Source organism: Phytophthora infestans, genomic scaffold (assembly GCF_000142945.1).
Source record: "Phytophthora infestans T30-4 supercont1.103 genomic scaffold, whole genome shotgun sequence".
Classification (NCBI taxonomy): Eukaryota; Oomycota; class Peronosporomycetes; order Peronosporales; family Peronosporaceae; genus Phytophthora; species Phytophthora infestans.
In genome coordinates this window covers 239632-257290 of record NW_003303656.1, presented here as the reverse complement: position 1 = coordinate 257290, position 17659 = coordinate 239632, and the positions used below count along the sequence as shown (strand labels likewise).

The following is a 17659-nucleotide window of genomic DNA, read 5'->3' as shown; positions in this document are numbered from 1 at the left end:
CCCGCAGTGCACAAAATCGTCAGCTGGGATACAGACGACGTTGATCTGGGCCCGATCATCCCGGTATGAAGATCATCTAGTGAATCAATAACGCGGATGCGATATTCTAAGATGTTTTTATCCATGCAGGAATGGAGTGGCACTATTTGGCCGATCACAAGCAAGAGCATGATGCCCACGACGACCGAAAAGGCCTAGCTATTGAGTCGCTACTGCTGTTGCGCAGCATTCTTCACTTCCTACCCCGATTGTGGCGAGCAGTGCAAACCATTTTATAACGGTTGCATACTCTTTTTTAAATTATGAACAGGAAACATGCTTCTTAAAGTATCCAATCACTAATATCGGTACTACTTTGTAATACGTACAGTACGGTATCACAGTACAGTTCGGCAGCATGTGCGTCAATTACACACATGGCTGTACTGACAAAGTTGTGCGGCTACAGAAGGCCAAACACTTGTATAAGCAACCAGAGTGTACAAATCTTTTAACCAGGCCAAACGATTACTCATTCCGAGAGAGCGCCATCGCTGTAGTAATTCCGAATTCAGTTTTTTGGGCCCCGCAGAATCGCCTGAATTTTTCAATATCTGGAAACTCGGCATCAGGCATTTCCCACGAAAACGTTAGTAGTATGACATGGAACATGACGCCGGCAGTTTTTTTTACTTTCCGTAATTTACCTGCGAGACCAGGCAGCTGCTATTTTTGACGACGCAACCTTGAGAGCGAAAGCGACGTCTTTTCGATCTTAGGGTAATTTTAGAAACCGCCCAACCGGTGAGAGCTAAAAGACGTTGATTTGACGACGCCCACCTTATAGCGAGCCACGTCTATTTGGGCTGAACTATCCCAGCTCGGATATAAGCTTAAGGGCGATCACTGCGTTCAAGATTTTCGTCTACCATCCCGACCATGCTTCTTGGGGGAAAGCGACGCTGGTAATTCCTAGGATTATGCGGGGAAAACAAGCATGTAATCAACTTCCCTACGACCAACAACAAGTGCGCCTTCCACTGTTTCGCCTGGCATACATTCCAGAGCCCTAAGAAGGATCCTCGCAGAATTCAGGCTCAGGTGAAGGAGGTATTCAAGCGCTACTGCTCTTTCAAGAGGGTGAAGTATACGCTGAGTCCATTTAGAAGTTTCAAGCCTATTGACCTACTACAGCTCGATGAGGTTGAGGACTGCTTCCAACTCGGTATTAGCGTATATAGCATGGATGTAGCTTCCGGAAATGTAGAATGCATTCGTAGATCGGACAAGGGGTATGAAGCTATGGATATTTTATCGCTCGAGAATCATGCTCTTTACATCAAGAACATTGACATGCTTCAGGCTAAGTATCAATGCCCTAAGTGTGAAGTGGTTTTCGTCAGCGCTGAAAAAGTAAAAAATCACAAAAAGAATCAATGTGAGCTCGTGAATATCGAAAGCTTCCCAGCTGAGCCAACTATCTACAAACCAGCTCAGAACGTAATACGATCACTGCTTACGAAGTATTCAATCAGGAATACTGACCAGTACATCGATCACTTCATCGTTTATGACTTTGAGGCCATTCTTAAGATTACCGCGACTCAATACGGGGAGAATACTGTCTTCACGAGCGAACGCATTCCTGTGTCGGTATCAGTAGCTGATAGTTTAACCGAGGGGGTGCGTTGCTTTGTAAATGACGATCCAAAGATGCTACTTACCGAAATGTTCAATTACATTGGTGATGTATCGGTTAAGATTCAGCAGTACAATGTCAATAAATATATGTCGCTTCTACAAAAAATCATCAATGCACATGGTCTGACAGGTATGGAAGTCCCAGGCGCTAATTCTGATAAAAAAGTACAAGATGTCTGATGTGGAGAGTTGGATTGAAGAGGAGGGAAAGTATGCCAGCTTCTTTGACTTTCACCGCAGTCTTGGTTTTGGTAAGCAAAGGTCTGATTATGGGAAACTGAAACAGCAGCTTGACCAGGTACCAGTATTCGGCTTTAATTCTGGTCGATATGATATTAACTTGATTAAGAAAGATTTGTTTGCCGTAATTGGTACCGACAACGTCAAATCTGTCATCAAGAACCCCAGCTACATGTGCATTGCTACATCGGACATGAAAATGCTTGATATCACTAACTATGTACCAGCTGGTACCAGCTACGACAAGTATCTTACAACATATCTCGGTGGCTGCAAATGCGATGACAAAATTAGATGTGTCTGTGGTCTTGGTAAGGGTCTTTTCCCTTACGAGTACATCACCGCGTTCAATGTTCTAAAGCAGACTACTATCCCACCTAAGTCAGCTTTTGATAGTAAGCTCCGTGGAACGAGCATCACGAGCGATGACTACGAACGAGTGAAGTTCGTGTGGGATTACCACGAGATGAAATCGATCAAAGACCTACTGATCTGGTACAATAATCTCGACGTAGTCCCTTTCACCAAAGCTATCAAGGCTCAGCTAGAGCTATTTAAGCGCTTCGATCTGGATATGTTTGCGGATGGAGTGTCCCTACCTGGTCTTCAGAGAAGGTCTCTGTCCCAGACCGCTGCATCAAAATCTTCCAATATCCTGATTAGAAACCCTGTTAACGCCTCTCCTCTCCAGCGACGCGCTTGCTCGCTCCAAGAGTCAGGATGCTAGTGCAAATCGAAAATTTGTTTGACGCTCGCGCACGTGAATACATTCCTGCAAAAGCAAAAGTATCTGTTTGGCTCTAAGTTATTGTCAGCTGACTGCTGATACCCCTTCCGCTGAGAGAATCAATAACCAATCTTGGGCACACTGATGGGAATATCTTGATCAGCTGCATTTCATGCAACACCGCTCCGAAAAGATATGTCTCTTCGGGGGTTCAGATACAAGACACTGCTTGATTTTAACGCAGACAGATTGGTGTTTTCGATTGACAAGGAGGAATATGAGATTTACGGGAAAATGAAACATTGCTGGTGGACCATCAATTATATTCAGCAGGTATGCTAAGCGAAACGAGACGAAGATTCGTGGAGCTAAGATCTGCAAGAAAATTATCGGATACGACGCTAACGCTCTATACCTATGGGCCCTTGGTAATGAGATGCCATGCGGTCGTTTGACTACGGTTGAAGCGTATGATGGTATCATCGATGACATCAAAGCATACAAAGTATTCGGCTTTCTTGAATGTGATATCCGAACACCAGAATACCTTAAACAGTACTTTGGTGATATGACTCCAATTTTCAAGAATGTACTGATCGACTGTACGAATGATAGCGTCATTGGTAAGCAAATGTTCGAACACAATGAGGCGCGCACGCAAAGCCGAGCAAAACCAGCTCGCACGTTATTTGGTAGCTACTTTGGTGAAAAGATTCTCATATACGCACCTTTGCTGAAGTGGTATCTCTCTCATGGTTTTGGAGATCACCAAGACTTACAGCTTTCATAAAAGCGAGCTCCCATAAAAGCTTTTGCTCCATTTATGAAGGCTGTATCAAAACGCCCGGCGAGAAGGGTGATGTTGATAAGTCGAAAGGCTATGATTGCCCGAGATGGTGAAACTGATAGGCAACAGTGCTTTTGGTCGATCTGGCATGGCTATGAGCAAGCACAAAGAGGGTTGAGTATGAGTCGAGTGACAAAGCTATTAAGAACAAGATCGACACTTACGTCTCCATGGTCTCGAGGAGCTTAATGATGCGTGTGAGATCACGATGAAGAAGCGCCGACTCAATAATAAGAACCCAATGCATTTGTCGATTGCTATCTATCAGCTTGCTAAGCTACGCATGCTTCAGTTTTACTATGACTGCATAAATTTCTACTTCGATCGCTCTGACTTCCAGTATCAGGAGATGGACACTGATTCGGCTTATATCGCTTTCAGCTGTGATAATCCATTTCAAGACTGTATTAAGCCTGAGCTACGAACCCACTTCAAGGAGCATAAATACGATTTGTTCCCACGTGACTACAACACTGAGGTAGCTAAGTTTGATCGCCGTACGCCTGGTTGGTTTCAAAGATGAATGGTCAGGTGAATGCTATGGTCTCACTATCGAGTAAGAAACTATATTTTGGCTAAACTACCCGAATGAGCACATACCAGGTAAAGGTTTCAGCGAAGGGTATTCAACAGGGAAGTGGTCGAAACCATGGTGTTCTCAATATTGATGGGGGGTTTGAGACTGTCGTACGGGATCGCATCATGCTACAAGGTACAAACAAGGGGTTCAGACTATCGAAAGAAGCCAAGTCTATCATCACCTATACTCAAACCAAAACAGCGCTTAACTAGTACTATGACAAACGTCGAGTACTTGATGATGGTATCACGACTGAACCACTTGTAATTTAAGCAGCTAGCCACTGGGGATTTTTTTAATGTAAATATAGATCATGGACGCGCTATTAAAGAAACTCTACTATGACCCAAAAACCGGTATTATAGGAGCTCAAGCTCTGTATCAGAAAGCATAGGAGTTGAATCCTAAGATAACTTTCAAAATAGTAAAGGATTGGTATGGGAGTCAGCCCGATATTCAACGATTTCAGGAGCAAAAGAAGAGATTCAATGGTTTCAAAATAGCTTCGCATAACCCCAACTCGTGGCAAATTGATCTTGCGTTTTGGGAGAAACGGCCAATTTTGACTGCTATCAACATCAACTCAAGGCTGGGGTACGCAAAGCTCTTACGAAACAAAACGGCAGCAATTGTGTTAGTAGCGCTTAAAGCGTTTGTTCGTCTCCACAAAGTGGATATCCTAACAAGTGATAATGGTAGTGAGTTCATGTACTTACAGGCCCAAGAGCTCTTAGACACTATCACATCGGAGGTGACCTCGTGCGAGTCGGAGGATGATGGCAATTCGGCAGACACTCCGCATCCGGAGGCAATCGAGCAGGAGATTTGCATGAAAGATCCGGAATCGAAAAACAGCATGAAAGGCAAGAGCGCTCACATCGCCGAGGCGGGGCACGAGGACGACTGTGCTGATCCGAATGTAGATTCAGACGATGGCGTGCAACAAGAAGATAAAAGACCGCCGGAGAGAGAAAATAAGAGCTCGAAGACTGTGGCTAAGGGACGTCCAGAGTCGACGGGAAATCAAGCGGTGGCAAAGAGCAAGGGACTTTTGACGGAGACCAAGATGAAGCGAAATAATGGTGATCCCACCCAGCAAGAGCTTCTGTTTGTGGGGGGAGCTGCCACGGTGTTAGTTGCGTACCTCCTTGCGTGTGTGTACAGCTTCTTTCACCCTGTAGTGTTCCCCTTATCGAACTACGAGGAGCTGTTCTCGGCGTACGATATCTCGAATGTTTCCGTGCACATTGTGAACCCCGTGGGAAACTCAATAATCACGCCACAAGGTGTTTCATTCGAGTGGCAACTTGCCAACTTTCCCACTGAAGCTCTGCATTTGTATGGCGCCGAGGTTTTTCGATACGAATTATTTTTGGACGACGAGGTTTTCACGTCGGAAATAGGATTTCTTGCACTTGAAAGCGAAGACGACAATACTGAAGTGCTCAATCGCACTGTCGATTCCTCTCCAAAAATTCACACACGACGCGATATTTAAGCTTCATCTCGAAGTTACTATCCCCATTCCTGGGCTAATCGAAGAGCTCACGACATACAAGAAAGATGTCTACGTTCGAAAGCCACCCACTCCCTCTATTGAGGACGAGGTACACCTATCACTAACGTCTCCCTTGGATGGTGCTATCTTCGAACGACATCAGTCTATTGTCCTCGAGTACACAGCCGTGAATGTACAAACTCTCGAGTTGCTGATTGATGACGACATTTACTTGAAGAAAACCCACGTGGACGATGGCAATATGCTGCTGCGTGGACTCGGCGTGGGGCCGCACACACTCGAAGCGAAAGCCGTGAACGACCAGAATAAAGTCACAGCGTCCAGTTTAGTGCATGTAGAGATAATGGAGTCAGCATAGGCGCTATTAAGTGTAATTGGATGGAGTTAGCGTATTACGGTACTGCACACGCTGTGAATTTCCCTGTAACGAGGAAGATTTATGCATTTTAGCGGTGAGCGAGGTGTTCTCTCTATCCTCATCCACGCTCTTACTGCCAGACCTTCTTAGGCTTCCAGTGGAAGTTCTCGTACAGACGCAGCAGGTTGCGTTCGAGCATGGCCACCGTGACCTTACCCACCAGTGGCACGTACTGCACGCCCTTTATCTTAAGCAGCTCGGCATCGTCCACGTTCTTGAAGGACGCGACGTAGATGATGACCGTGTTTTCGCTGACCCACTCAAGCGGCAGCTTGTAGCTCTTAACGGGGACGCCAGTAATGATGACACGAGACTTCTTACACGCCGTCTCCTGCGTCTCTTCGCTCGGGATGAGCTTACCGCGACGGAATAGGTACAGCGAGTAAATGTCGGCGCTGTACACGTCAGCGCCGTCATTCGCAAGCATAGCAGCCAATGGGCGGCCGACAATGTATGAGACCTGGACGACGCAGTCTCAGAAACCAGAAGTCTTTTTAGTATTGATAGTCACTCGCCCGTTGGATACTTGGTTGATATTTTTATTTCTAACGGAGTCCACCAAGGGTGGAGCTCCAGCAATTCCCAATCTGCCAAGTGTGGGGCGAGTAGTGTGTTAACGCTTACTTCTTCCGTCGTACTCACTGTCCAGACATCGTACACGACCTCTGCAAGTGAACGAGTAGGAGACGTTCGCTGTTAGGGTTATGAGCCCAAAATTGGAGTAAACTTCCAGAACTTACGTGAACGCTGACGGTGTCGTGGACGCTGCCTTTGATGTCAGACTTACTTGGTACTCCGTCTCCGACCGCGTCGCGACGGATGATGGCTGTATCAGCGCCTGCAGCGTCAGTAGCGGCTGGACCGGTAGGTCCGTTGGCTGGTGGTGCTGGCGGGATGCCTGTCCTTCAGTCTCCACAGCCGCAGTCTGTTTCTGCGTTGAGCTCACCAACTTCAACACTCATTTTGACTGGAACTCCGGTGGTGAACGCTCCAGCGAGGTTGCATGCTAATGAAGAACAACAACGAAGGATACCATTGCCACCGCCTAACCTAGCGTTGGATGTGAACAAAAACCCACCAAAAATGGCAGGAAGCTTTAACCTCTATCGCGCTCAAGTTATGGCCTATTTACATCGACTTAATGCTTGGGGTCTGATCGATGGATCCGTACAGCGTCCGATTGTAAATGGGGAACTTCAACAGCGCTACGATATGTTGGACTTCTTTGTAAAAGATACGTTGCTTCGAGGTGCTAAAGTTGAAGACGCTGAGCGTATGTGTGATCTTCCAACTGGCAAGGAAATGTCGGAAGATCTGGAAGCACACCACACTAAGCGTGAGTTTTCTAATTACGTGTGGGTATTGAAGCAATTCTTCCACGCAACTTACACTCGTGAGCAGACGATGGATTCTTGGCTTCAGGAAATTCACGATACACGTCGTGCGTTGGCTAATCTGGGTCGAGGTTATCGATGATGATCTCACTGTGGACGTGATTCTCATGGGAGTAGTGCAGACACACAGAGATGTCGTGCGTCAGTTTTCTCGCATCATGGCTCCCGGGTCCCGACCCACTCTGCAGCAAGTCTTGAGCACACTGAAGTCCGAGACCGAGATGGATGAGATCGTCCGCGATGAGGAAAAGGGAAACTCGAAGATCATGCACGTGGCTAAGAAACAGAAAACTTGTGACAAATCTAGTAAACATATTAGCTGGGTTAAACCCAGTGGAGCACAATCTCGTGGAGCTAAATCCAGTGAAGCAGGAAGCAAAGCCAATCAAAAGTCTGGTCCTTGTAAACGAAAGAAGGGCAAGTGCTTCTATTGTGATAGAGAAGGCCATCACAAATTTGAGTGTCGTAAGCTCAAATTTGATCTGAAGCACGGCAACGTAGATGCTGAAAAGGCAAAGTGTGGCAACAATTCCGGGGATAGCTCTAGAGGATATGGGGGAAACAAAGGTGGACCTCCTCAGCCGTTACCATTGGGAATGATCGGTCGTGTTGAAAATACTTGTGCTGTGTCAAGTACTGGGTCTACATTATTGTCGACGTTTGATACCTCTAATTCATTGGAGTGGATATCAGACACAGCAGCTATTACGCATACCTGCGCTGACCGGTCACTTATGACACAGTTCCCGCACTACGTGGAGACGAACACGCCACATGATTCGTGGACAGGAGAAGTAACAACGGAACATTTGGTGTCTCAATTGCCTGTATCTTTCCTATCCACACAAGATAGACGTGGCGAAACTGGAGAAGCGCTTGATTGCGTTCTTACTGGAGTTCGTAATGTTGTTGGATGTCACGTTAATCTGCTAAGTGTTAATGCACTTGAAGAGCAAGGCTGGCAATGTGAGTCACAGTATCCTCAGGACGGACCTCCAAGGCGGCTATTATGGAAGGGGCCGACAGCAATAGTGTTTGTCAAGAGTTGACGTTACTATCGCACTCGTGGTTTGTGTAATTCACCTCAAGTAGTTGCATCATTTGTGGCTGGAGGTGAATCGATATTTCGGTGGCATCTTCGCTTTGGTCATGTGAATTTTGCAACATTGCAGCAGCTCCATCGTGATCAGATGGTTTCAGGCATGACGATGTCTCCTAGTGAGCGCACTAGAGATGCGATGGATTGCCTAAGCTGTACATTAGCAAAATCGCGAAGAATGTCATACAAGAATGTGTCTCCATGTCGATCAATAAGGTGTTGTGAAAAACTGATGACCGATGTCTGTCACTATGGTGAGGTCTCGGTTGCTGGAAAGGTGATGTTTCAGCTCGTGGAGAACGAATACTCACGATACCTATGGGGCTTCTTACTCCGTCAAAAGTCTCAATGTACAGACAACTTGAAGACGTTGATCTTACAGCTGAAGCAATTTGAGCGACCTGTCAGATTCCTGGGGTCTGATCAAGGAACTGAGTTTGTAAATCAAAAGCTACAACAAGTCCTCCGAGACAATGGAGTTCGTCCGCTGTATACAAATACGTATACACCCGAAGAAAACAGTCTCGTCGAAAAGATGAATGGTGTAGTACTGCGATCTGTTCGCGCTCTCCTCGTAACCAGTGGACTTCCAACAAAACTATGGGGAGAGGCATTCAAGTTTGTGGTAGCGATACGCAACTTCTCACCATCCAAAGCCATAAAAGGCAGTACACCTTACGAGTTATTTGAAGGTCGTGTACCTGATGTATCTGGTCTACGTGTGTGGGGCTCTGCTGCAACGTACTTCGTCCCTAAGCAAAGACGGAAAGGTAAACAAGATACGACAGCGAAAGAGGCATTGTTTCTAGGATATCCTAAATCCACGACTGGATATCGTGTCCTCGATCTTGTTACCGGACACATTGTGGAGTCTCGTGACGTAAAGTTTCGCGAACAGTGGACAGTGGCGGCTGACTATGTGGATCAGTTGCCTGACAAGTTCTGCGCGAAGAAGCCTGGTGTGGTGCTACCTGTTTCAATCCCGTATGTAAGACTTCCTCTTCATGACTACTCGAGCTCCTGTAGCAGCGATGAAACTGCACTGGCATTGCATAGCTCCGATGAAGTCGGTCCTATGGATGCTAAGGTTGGAGGCGATGTAGTGGAAGAGACGAAAGTTAGAAGAGCGGGGGAGCTTGAGTTTGATAATATCAACTCAGGTCCAACAAAACGCAGACGAACAGGGGAGCTGGCCCAGACTTATGATACTCCAAATTGTGACTCCACTTCTATAATTCGTGTCGATGGACATGAGAATGATACGAGATGCACAAAACACGTTGAAAAGAAGCGACAACCGGGTTTGGTTGAAGTTAAGCGACGTCAGAAAACACACACCAAAGACCCAATTGTTACACTTCGCAGATCAACACCTACACGTCGTCCAAACGTAAGGCTACATGGCTATTCGCTTGCCAATTACTTCATCTCAACTACGGACAAGCTGCCCAAGTCAGTTCGTGCAGCGCTTGCAGGTCCTGATGGTGATAAGTGGTGGCAAGCTTTGCAAACGGAAATCTCTGACATACAAGCGAATCATACGTGGATTTTAGTGAACCATCCGTCGGACACTAAGATCATGACCAGTCGCTGGGTGTTTGTCATTAAAAGGAATCAAAACGGAGAAATTGTACGCTACAAAGCTCGACTTACTCTTCGGGGTTTCGAGCAAGTGTCTGGTTCAGACTATTGGGAAGTATACTCTCCAGTTGTGAGCATGGAGGCAATCCGTGTTGTCATTGTGCTCGCATTCTACTATGACCTGGAACTTCGCCAAATTGACTTCACTACGGCATTTCTAATCGGTGAGATGGATGTCGACGTGTATATGGAGCAACCAGAGTTGTTCGACGATGGCACTGGACGTGTGTGCTTGTTGAAGAAGAGCTTATATGGCTTAAAGCAAGCTCCTCCGATCTGGAACGCAACTTTGAAGAGATATCTAGTGAAGCTTGGTTTCAAATCCAGCATAATTGCAGATGGCGTTTACGTCAAGTGGGTCGACGACTCTCCTATCTTCCTTACAGTCTACGTTGATGATGTCGTTATTGCGGCTAAAAATGAGGGTATTACGTGGCTAATTTTACAGTTGAAGAGTGAATTTAAGCTAAAGGACTTAGGGGAGATCAACCTCTTGCTGGCCATGAATGTAAAAGTGGAGCCGACACGAGTCACGTTGTCACAAGAATCGTACATTCAACACATTGTGGAAAAATATGGCGATCACACTGCTCGTGTGGTCCGTACTTCAATGGACCCAAAAGTAAAACCTATGAGACCCAGCAAACCCTACGGACCTGACGTAAACAGAAGTGATCTACCATTTCGTCAAATTGTTGGTTCCCTACAGTATTTGGTGCGTTGTACGCGACCCGATATCGCGAACGCGGTTCGTGTCTTGAGCAAGTTTCTTGACTGTTATACAGAGGAACATTTTGGACTGGCTCAACGCGCTCTTACGTATTTGAAGGGGACTAGTTCCTATGGATTGGTGCTACCAAACGTTTCTGCAAAGGGCAATCTTTCTATCGCTGGATATGCTGATGCTGACCTCGGCAATGATATGGACACTCGTCGATCTGTTACTGGCCAAGTTGTAACACTTGGTGGATGTGTTGTAGCATACCAAAGTAAGCTACAGCCCAGTGCAGTTAAAGATACATGCAGTGCTGAGCTCACAGCAGCCAGCTGCTGTGCAGATCGAATTCGATGGCTACAAAACTTGTTAGCCGAACTACAAGTTCCTGTCGAGCTTCCAGCTCTTCTCTGGACGGACAATGCTGCAGCTGTTCCGGTCATGACACATTGCAGCGGACATCACAAGATCAAGTGTCTAGATCTGGTGATATACAAGGTTATTGACTATGTCGATGCTGGTTACATTGTGGTAAAACACATGCCGTCTAAGGTCATGCCTGCTGATGCCTTAACCAAGCCATTGGGTAAGGGCAAGTTTCGCCAACATCGAAAGTAGCTTGGTGTCGAATGCCTGTGTACTCAAGTTGATGGGGATACAGATGAAGAACCAGAACAACAATCCGACCCAGATGACGCGCAAACAAGCTAAGGAAGACTTCCAGTTTCAGGGGAGTATGAGACCTGGACGACGCAGTCTCAGAAACCAGAAGTCTTTTTAGTATTGGTAGTCACTCGCCCGTTAGATACTTGGTTGATATTTTTATTTCTAACGGAGTCCACCAAGGGTGGAGCTCCAGCAATTCCCAATCTGCCAAGTGTGGGGCGAGTAGTGTGTTAACGCTTACTTCTTCCGTCGTACTCACTGTCCAGACATCGTACACGACCTCTGCAAGTGAGCGAGTAGGAGACGTTCGCTGTTACAATGTCACTACGGTTAACAACCGTGATGTTAACACCTGACAAGTGGTCGCCAGTAGGCTTGGTCTTGTCATAAACGCCAAGGTGTTCGAGGATCTTGACAATTGCCAAAGGTGTGCAAGGCAGCACGCACTTTTGCGTCTTCTCGTCGTCTACGTAGCGGATGTTACGGTACAAGTTGCCACGGTAGAATTGGCACAGTCTTTTCACGTCCTTCTTAATGCTGATGCTGTCGCGCAAAAAATCGTCCATGGTGCCACCGACGAAGCTCGGGAAGGCGCCGAAGCACGGGTAGTACACGAGAATACCGTGCACATCCGAGTCTTTGTTGGCCTTCTCCAAAGCCTCCAGCAGCTCGTCCTTGGGCACTTCGCGCAGCTCGTAGCGGATGCCGTTGCGTGCACAGGTCTTGCCCGTCCACTCGGCGTACTTCTTGGGCCGTGAGCCAGCAAACCCACGAGTTTGGGACCCACGCCACCCATGTCCTGCTCAATGTACTGGCGCACGGCCAAGCTGAAGGGCTCGGCGATGGTCGCAGCGTTCATTTTCGCACCGGCGGAGTCGGTCATCTTGATGTTTGTGGTAGACGTCGGTTTGACGGATGGCTGGCTGACCATTAAACGAAAACCGTTTGGTAAGAGCTCGATTTTTTAACGCTTTCGAAAAAAGGCCTCAATTAATATTTGATCATATTAGAAAGCCAAAAAAATTAAGAGTCGTTGTTTTTTCAAAAAGAAACGCTTTGTTTAACACCTTTGGAATTCCTTTTTATTTTTTATCGCAATGATTTGATAAAATGTCATTGGAAAAAGTGATTCGAAATCAAAGTGCTTTTAGAAAAACAGAAAGCTTTTTTCTCAGGGTGGCTCTTAGCCACTGCCACGTGTGCCATACCATGGCACTAGAGATTGAGCCATGGCATGGCGTGGTTACGAATAGACCTGCCACTGTGCCATCATGAAAACTATTTTTAAAATATACATTAATGCAAATAAAAGTAGCATGGCACATGGCAATTGCCCCTTGCCATGACACTTGCGAATGTCCGTGGCACTTCCTGTCATTTTATTTACTTTAAACGCTAGCCCTAGCAAGCGCTCATCCAATCGGATCACAGCATTTTGTGCCATGGCGTGGTTAAGAGCGACCCTCAGTTAAGCGAGCACTTTTCAACGTCAGACTTAAAAGCGACATATAAGCTCCTATTGCTTTTTTTTAAGATACCGTTTTCGAAAGCGCTTTTTTGTAGAGTACTTGAATTAGCTCCCCAAAAAAGCACAACAACATTTTTTAGGTGCTACAGGGCCAAAGCAGCGCATGTTTAAAAAGTATAAATTAAAGCAGTATGTAAGCGGGCACTCGCTGTTAAGGTCGAGTTGATTCAGACTCCTTGCGCTGATGGTACCGTCGTCGCGCAGTGAAACAGTACCAGTACCCAACACGAGCTAAGCCAAATTAGTGGCGGGGCAGCGAATCGAGCGCCTTGTTTTTGCTGACTGGGCTTATGTCTCCAGCCCATTTCTTTAATTAAACATAATTTTGACGTTAGTCCAGCCGATTTGTCAGTGGTGCAGTTTATCGTACCGGAACGATGGGACTGAGGTTGGTCTCCCATCTAACAACGCTGTGTACAGCGGGGACCATAAAGCCGAACACAAGCACGAATGCACTCGTGATGTGGCCTATCACGGCATCCCCGAGCTCCATAGGTGTGTGTGGTCTGTACAGCATTCTCTTGAAGTAGTGTTCTTCTCTTCGGAGTCTTGTTGGTCTTGGCGGGAATTGGTAACTGAGTCTGAAGACGGCAGCTTTGTGAATTAGTACACGTCGACCTTCTGGATCGCGGCGTTCTTTTGCGTCCCGTAGCATAGAGACTGCATTGCGGGACGCTCGACTGTGTCTCAGCTACGGACATCAACTTCAGCTTACGTGGAAAACTGTGAGGTCACTTTTGAACTTCAAGCAAACGCGTCTCTTCAGACGCATCGTTTTCTCGTCGTCACGACAGAAGTGTCGTGTACGGGGTAATAATACCTGGTGGTGGTGTGTACACTGTATATGCAGCGTGTGGTGTATCGCCATAGAGTAGATCTAATGCGACACAATGTTTCTCCTTGTTATCGACGAGATGCGTCCGAATTTTCATAATTGAAGTTGTCGCTTTTGTAATTATTAGCGCTATATTCTACAACATAAACATGAGATAAAAGGTGAAAAGCGTTGACGAAACAGAATGCAATAAACTTGATCGCGGATTGCCACCATTCGCGGGACCACGGAAGGGCAACATGCTGCACACGTCACTGTGTCAGGCGTTTCGTCGTCGGCAACGCCTACTGTATCGGAGATAGCTCCAGGACCGGTCAGTTGACGGCGATTGACTTTTTAGCCTGGATCGCTCGACCTAAAGAGCCTTTATGAAAAAGCGAGAGTCATACGACATACTTCCCGAGGTGTACCAGTTGGCACGACTCCGACGTGGCACTTGTTTCAACGCGCTTCAAAATGGTCGCCGTCGTCACCTGTTCGCTTCGCGTCCGACGACACGATGGCCCACCGAGACGGCACTACCAACGCAAAAAACGAATTCCCATATTTTGTTGAAGAAGGTTTTTTTTTGAAGCATCGCAGCAACAGTCACAACTTAAAGCGATGATGACGCAATGTGCTGCTAAATGAACGATCTTCTTGAGATCTACAAAAGAGGCTATTGGCAAGTGGGTTTTTCGCAGGCTGAAGTTGACGCTAATCATTTCTATGCTGCTATAATAATTACACATGCTCATCACGAATGGTGGTCAATGAAATGGGTGCCTTTGAGACTCAGTTACCAATTTGCGTCATCCAGACCAAGACCAACAAAACTTGAGAGAAAAGCATAAGAGAATGATGTACAAGCCACACACACCCATGGAGCTCGGCGACGCCGTGCTGGGTCAGATCACCCTGGCGCTTGTGTTTGTGTTCGACCACATGATTCCCGCAGTGCACAAAATCGTCATCTGGGATACAGACGACGTTGATCTGGGCCCGATCATCCCGGTATGAAGATCATCTAGTGAATCAATAACGCGGATGCGATATTCTAAGATGTTTTTATCCATGCAGGAATGGAGTGGCACTATTTGGCCGATCACAAGCAAGAGCATGATGCCCACGACGACCGAAAAGGCCTAGCTATTGAGTCGCTACTGCTGTTGCGCAGCAACCTTCAACTTCCTACCCCGATTGTGGCGAGCAGTGCAAACTAGTTATAGCGGTTGCATACTCTCTTTTAAATTATAAACAGGAAACATGCTTCTTAAAGTATCCAATCACTAATATCGGTACTACTTCGTAATACGTACAGTACGGTATCACAGAACAGCTCGGCAGCATGTGCGTCAATTACACACATGGCTGTACTGACAAAGTTGTGCGGCTACAGAAGGCCAAACACTTGTATAAGCAACCAGAGTGTACGAAGCTTTTAACCAGGCCAAACGATTACTCACTCCGAGAGAGCGCCATCGCTGTAGTAATTCCGAATTCAGTTTTTTGGGCCCCGCAGAATCGCCTGAATTTTTCAGAATCTGGAAACCCGGCATCAGGCATTTCCCACGAAAACGCTACATGTAGTAGTACGACATGGAACATTACGCTGGCAGTTTTTTTACTTTCCGTAATTTACCTGCGAGACCAGTCCTGGAACGTTCTTTCGAGGCAGCTGCTATTTTGACGACGCAACCTTGAGAATTAGTTCGGACCAGCGCGACGTGGCGTCTCATCATTGGTTGAAAATCATTGTCACGCGCTTTCTTTTCCGCTTAAGTACGCCAGAAATTCTCCCTCCTTCTTCCTCATTCCAGAACTTGCCGTCTCGAGAAAAGATGGTCAAGCTTGTTTGTGCGATCGTTGGTGTGGCTGGAAGCGCTTTCCCTGTGGACATCGACGCGAGCCAGCTGGTGGGAGACTTGAAGAAGGCGATCAAGGCGGAGAAGCCGAATGACTTCAAAGATGTTGATGCAGACAAGCTGCATCTCTTCCTGGCGAAATCCCTCTCTTCAGCGCGCTCACCTTCGAAGGAGAAGACGAATGACTTCAAGGGTATCGACGCAGACAAACTGCAGCTCTTCCTGGCGGAGACGGAGGGCGGCGCGTGGCTGTCGAGCGTCACTGAAGATGTGAAAAAGCTGAAGAAGGGGGAGAAGACTGCTCTCGTCGAATCTCTAACGCAAGAAGAAAAGGAAGTGCAGGGAGAGTCCGGCCTCGATAAAGTGTTGGTGGGGATGCTGCCGCCATCCACCGATGAAATCCACGTGCTGGTGGTGGTTCCGGATGGGGCTGGTGGTTCAGCGAGTGACACTTCCAGGATGGATCGTCTATTCGATAAGGTCGACAAAGTGTATGAGCACACTGTGCTGTCCAAGCGTACGCGATATGTCCACTCAGAAATGAACTCAGCCAAGGGAAACATCCTTTTGAACGATTTGAAAATTCGGATTTCGCCTGTGGACACAGTTAAATTCGCCGGTGGAGTTCCAACTCCAGCAAAGGAATTCAAGTGGAAAAGTGACCGTACCGAGGAGCAGCAAAAGGAACCTTATCGTGAGTACGTGGTAGCCAACATTGGCGATGTCTTGACGAATAACAAGCTTTGCGTGGTTGGTGTGGAAAAAGGCGTAAACATCCTCACCGTTGAAGTCCCTGGTCGCGATATTGTTCTTGCTGGTCGCACGGATATGATTGTGCTGAGTGATATAGCCCAGAAGTTTCCACATTACTTGCCTCATTTGCCTGGAGTGAGGATGTTGATCGAAGTGAAAAAGGTGGTGACAACAGCGTCCGAGTTCCAGGCTTTGTCGGAATTGATTGCATTGGATATCATCGTTACGGAATCAGTGATGGCACTGCTCACGAACTTGACAAACCATTGGCAATTCTTTTGGGTCTCCAGGAAGAGCGACGACCGTGTCATCATAGAGACTACAACCTTAATCGCGCCAGGTGAAGCATTTGCGGTAATTAGGACTCTGCTTGACCAGTCACCGAGTGCAGGTGCCGAGGTCAGCCTTCCGTGCTTTGACAAACCTGTGAAGCGTCAGAAGCTATCCCAGTTGCTGCCGTCCATCAGCGAGGCTAGTGGGAGTAGTGGGATCCGTGAGAGCATCGAACGATATTATGACATCGCCAGTATGTTAGGTCCCGACTTGGAGATGGCGCGTGCTGTGGCTAGCCAGGTTGCTCGATCTATTCCTACTTTGAGTTATTTCAGCTGATTCTTGCTGCGGCATTCTGCATTAATAAAATTCTTTTTATTTCTGACAAATAAAATGTTCTAGTATAATATAAAGTCCAATGACATACACACCTGAACAGTATCAACTGCACAAGGAGCGCATCAAGCCGCTCAGAAGCGCTACTACCTCAAGACGCGCGAGACTCGCTTAGCGTACCAGAAAGGCTACGACGATAAGAACAGAGATTACATTCGTTTCAGGAAGCGAAAGCCAAAAGACGAACTTAACGAAAGTGTCGAAAGCGAACCTAACACCGAAACCGAACTTAGCTAATTAATTATTTTTTCGCAGATAAAAAGTCAATCTTGATATAGCTGATGCATAACATAGACAACACCACGCTAAAGATATTGACCGACTCTTCTTTCCTTAGCTTTCTAACCTATGATTACGCTCAGACACTTTATCTTGGAAGAAACGACTATCGACTAACATATCTTACTGGTATCACGGCTGGCACAGCAACGCAAGGAGTAGCTCTTGTACCAGGAGCTAACAAAGATATCACAGGTATAGGAGCTCTCAGCTGCTCCAGTTTGA

General features: G+C 46.8%; 3 protein-coding genes across 3 annotated transcripts; 1 reads left to right on the top strand and 2 right to left on the bottom strand.

The window, feature by feature from the left end:
* Nucleotides 1-6005: 6005 nt before the first annotated feature.
* PITG_19375 (methylenetetrahydrofolate dehydrogenase [NAD+], putative) lies at nt 6006-8506 on the bottom strand (the record flags this gene model as incomplete). The annotated part of the gene is made up of 5 exons (XM_002896127.1): nt 6006-6471; nt 6752-6837; nt 7497-7681; nt 8252-8331; nt 8489-8506. 5 exons carry the CDS (start codon nt 8504-8506, stop codon nt 6082-6084), a joined length of 759 nt encoding a protein of 252 aa, XP_002896173.1.
* A 2924-nt stretch (nt 8507-11430) lies between these two features.
* On the bottom strand, nt 11431-12385 carry PITG_19374 (methylenetetrahydrofolate dehydrogenase [NAD+], putative; the record flags this gene model as incomplete). Its single annotated transcript, XM_002896126.1, has 3 exons — nt 11431-11567; nt 11786-12269; nt 12299-12385. 3 exons carry the CDS (start codon nt 12383-12385, stop codon nt 11431-11433), a joined length of 708 nt encoding a protein of 235 aa, XP_002896172.1.
* Nucleotides 12386-15693: 3308 nt separating this feature from the next.
* PITG_19373 (Crinkler (CRN) family protein) lies at nt 15694-17164 on the top strand (the record flags this gene model as incomplete). The annotated part of the gene is made up of 1 exon (XM_002896125.1): nt 15694-17164. The coding sequence occupies one exon, from the start codon at nt 15710-15712 to the stop codon at nt 17096-17098; it is 1389 nt and encodes a 462-aa protein (XP_002896171.1).
* Between the last annotated feature and the right edge of the window lie 495 nt (nt 17165-17659).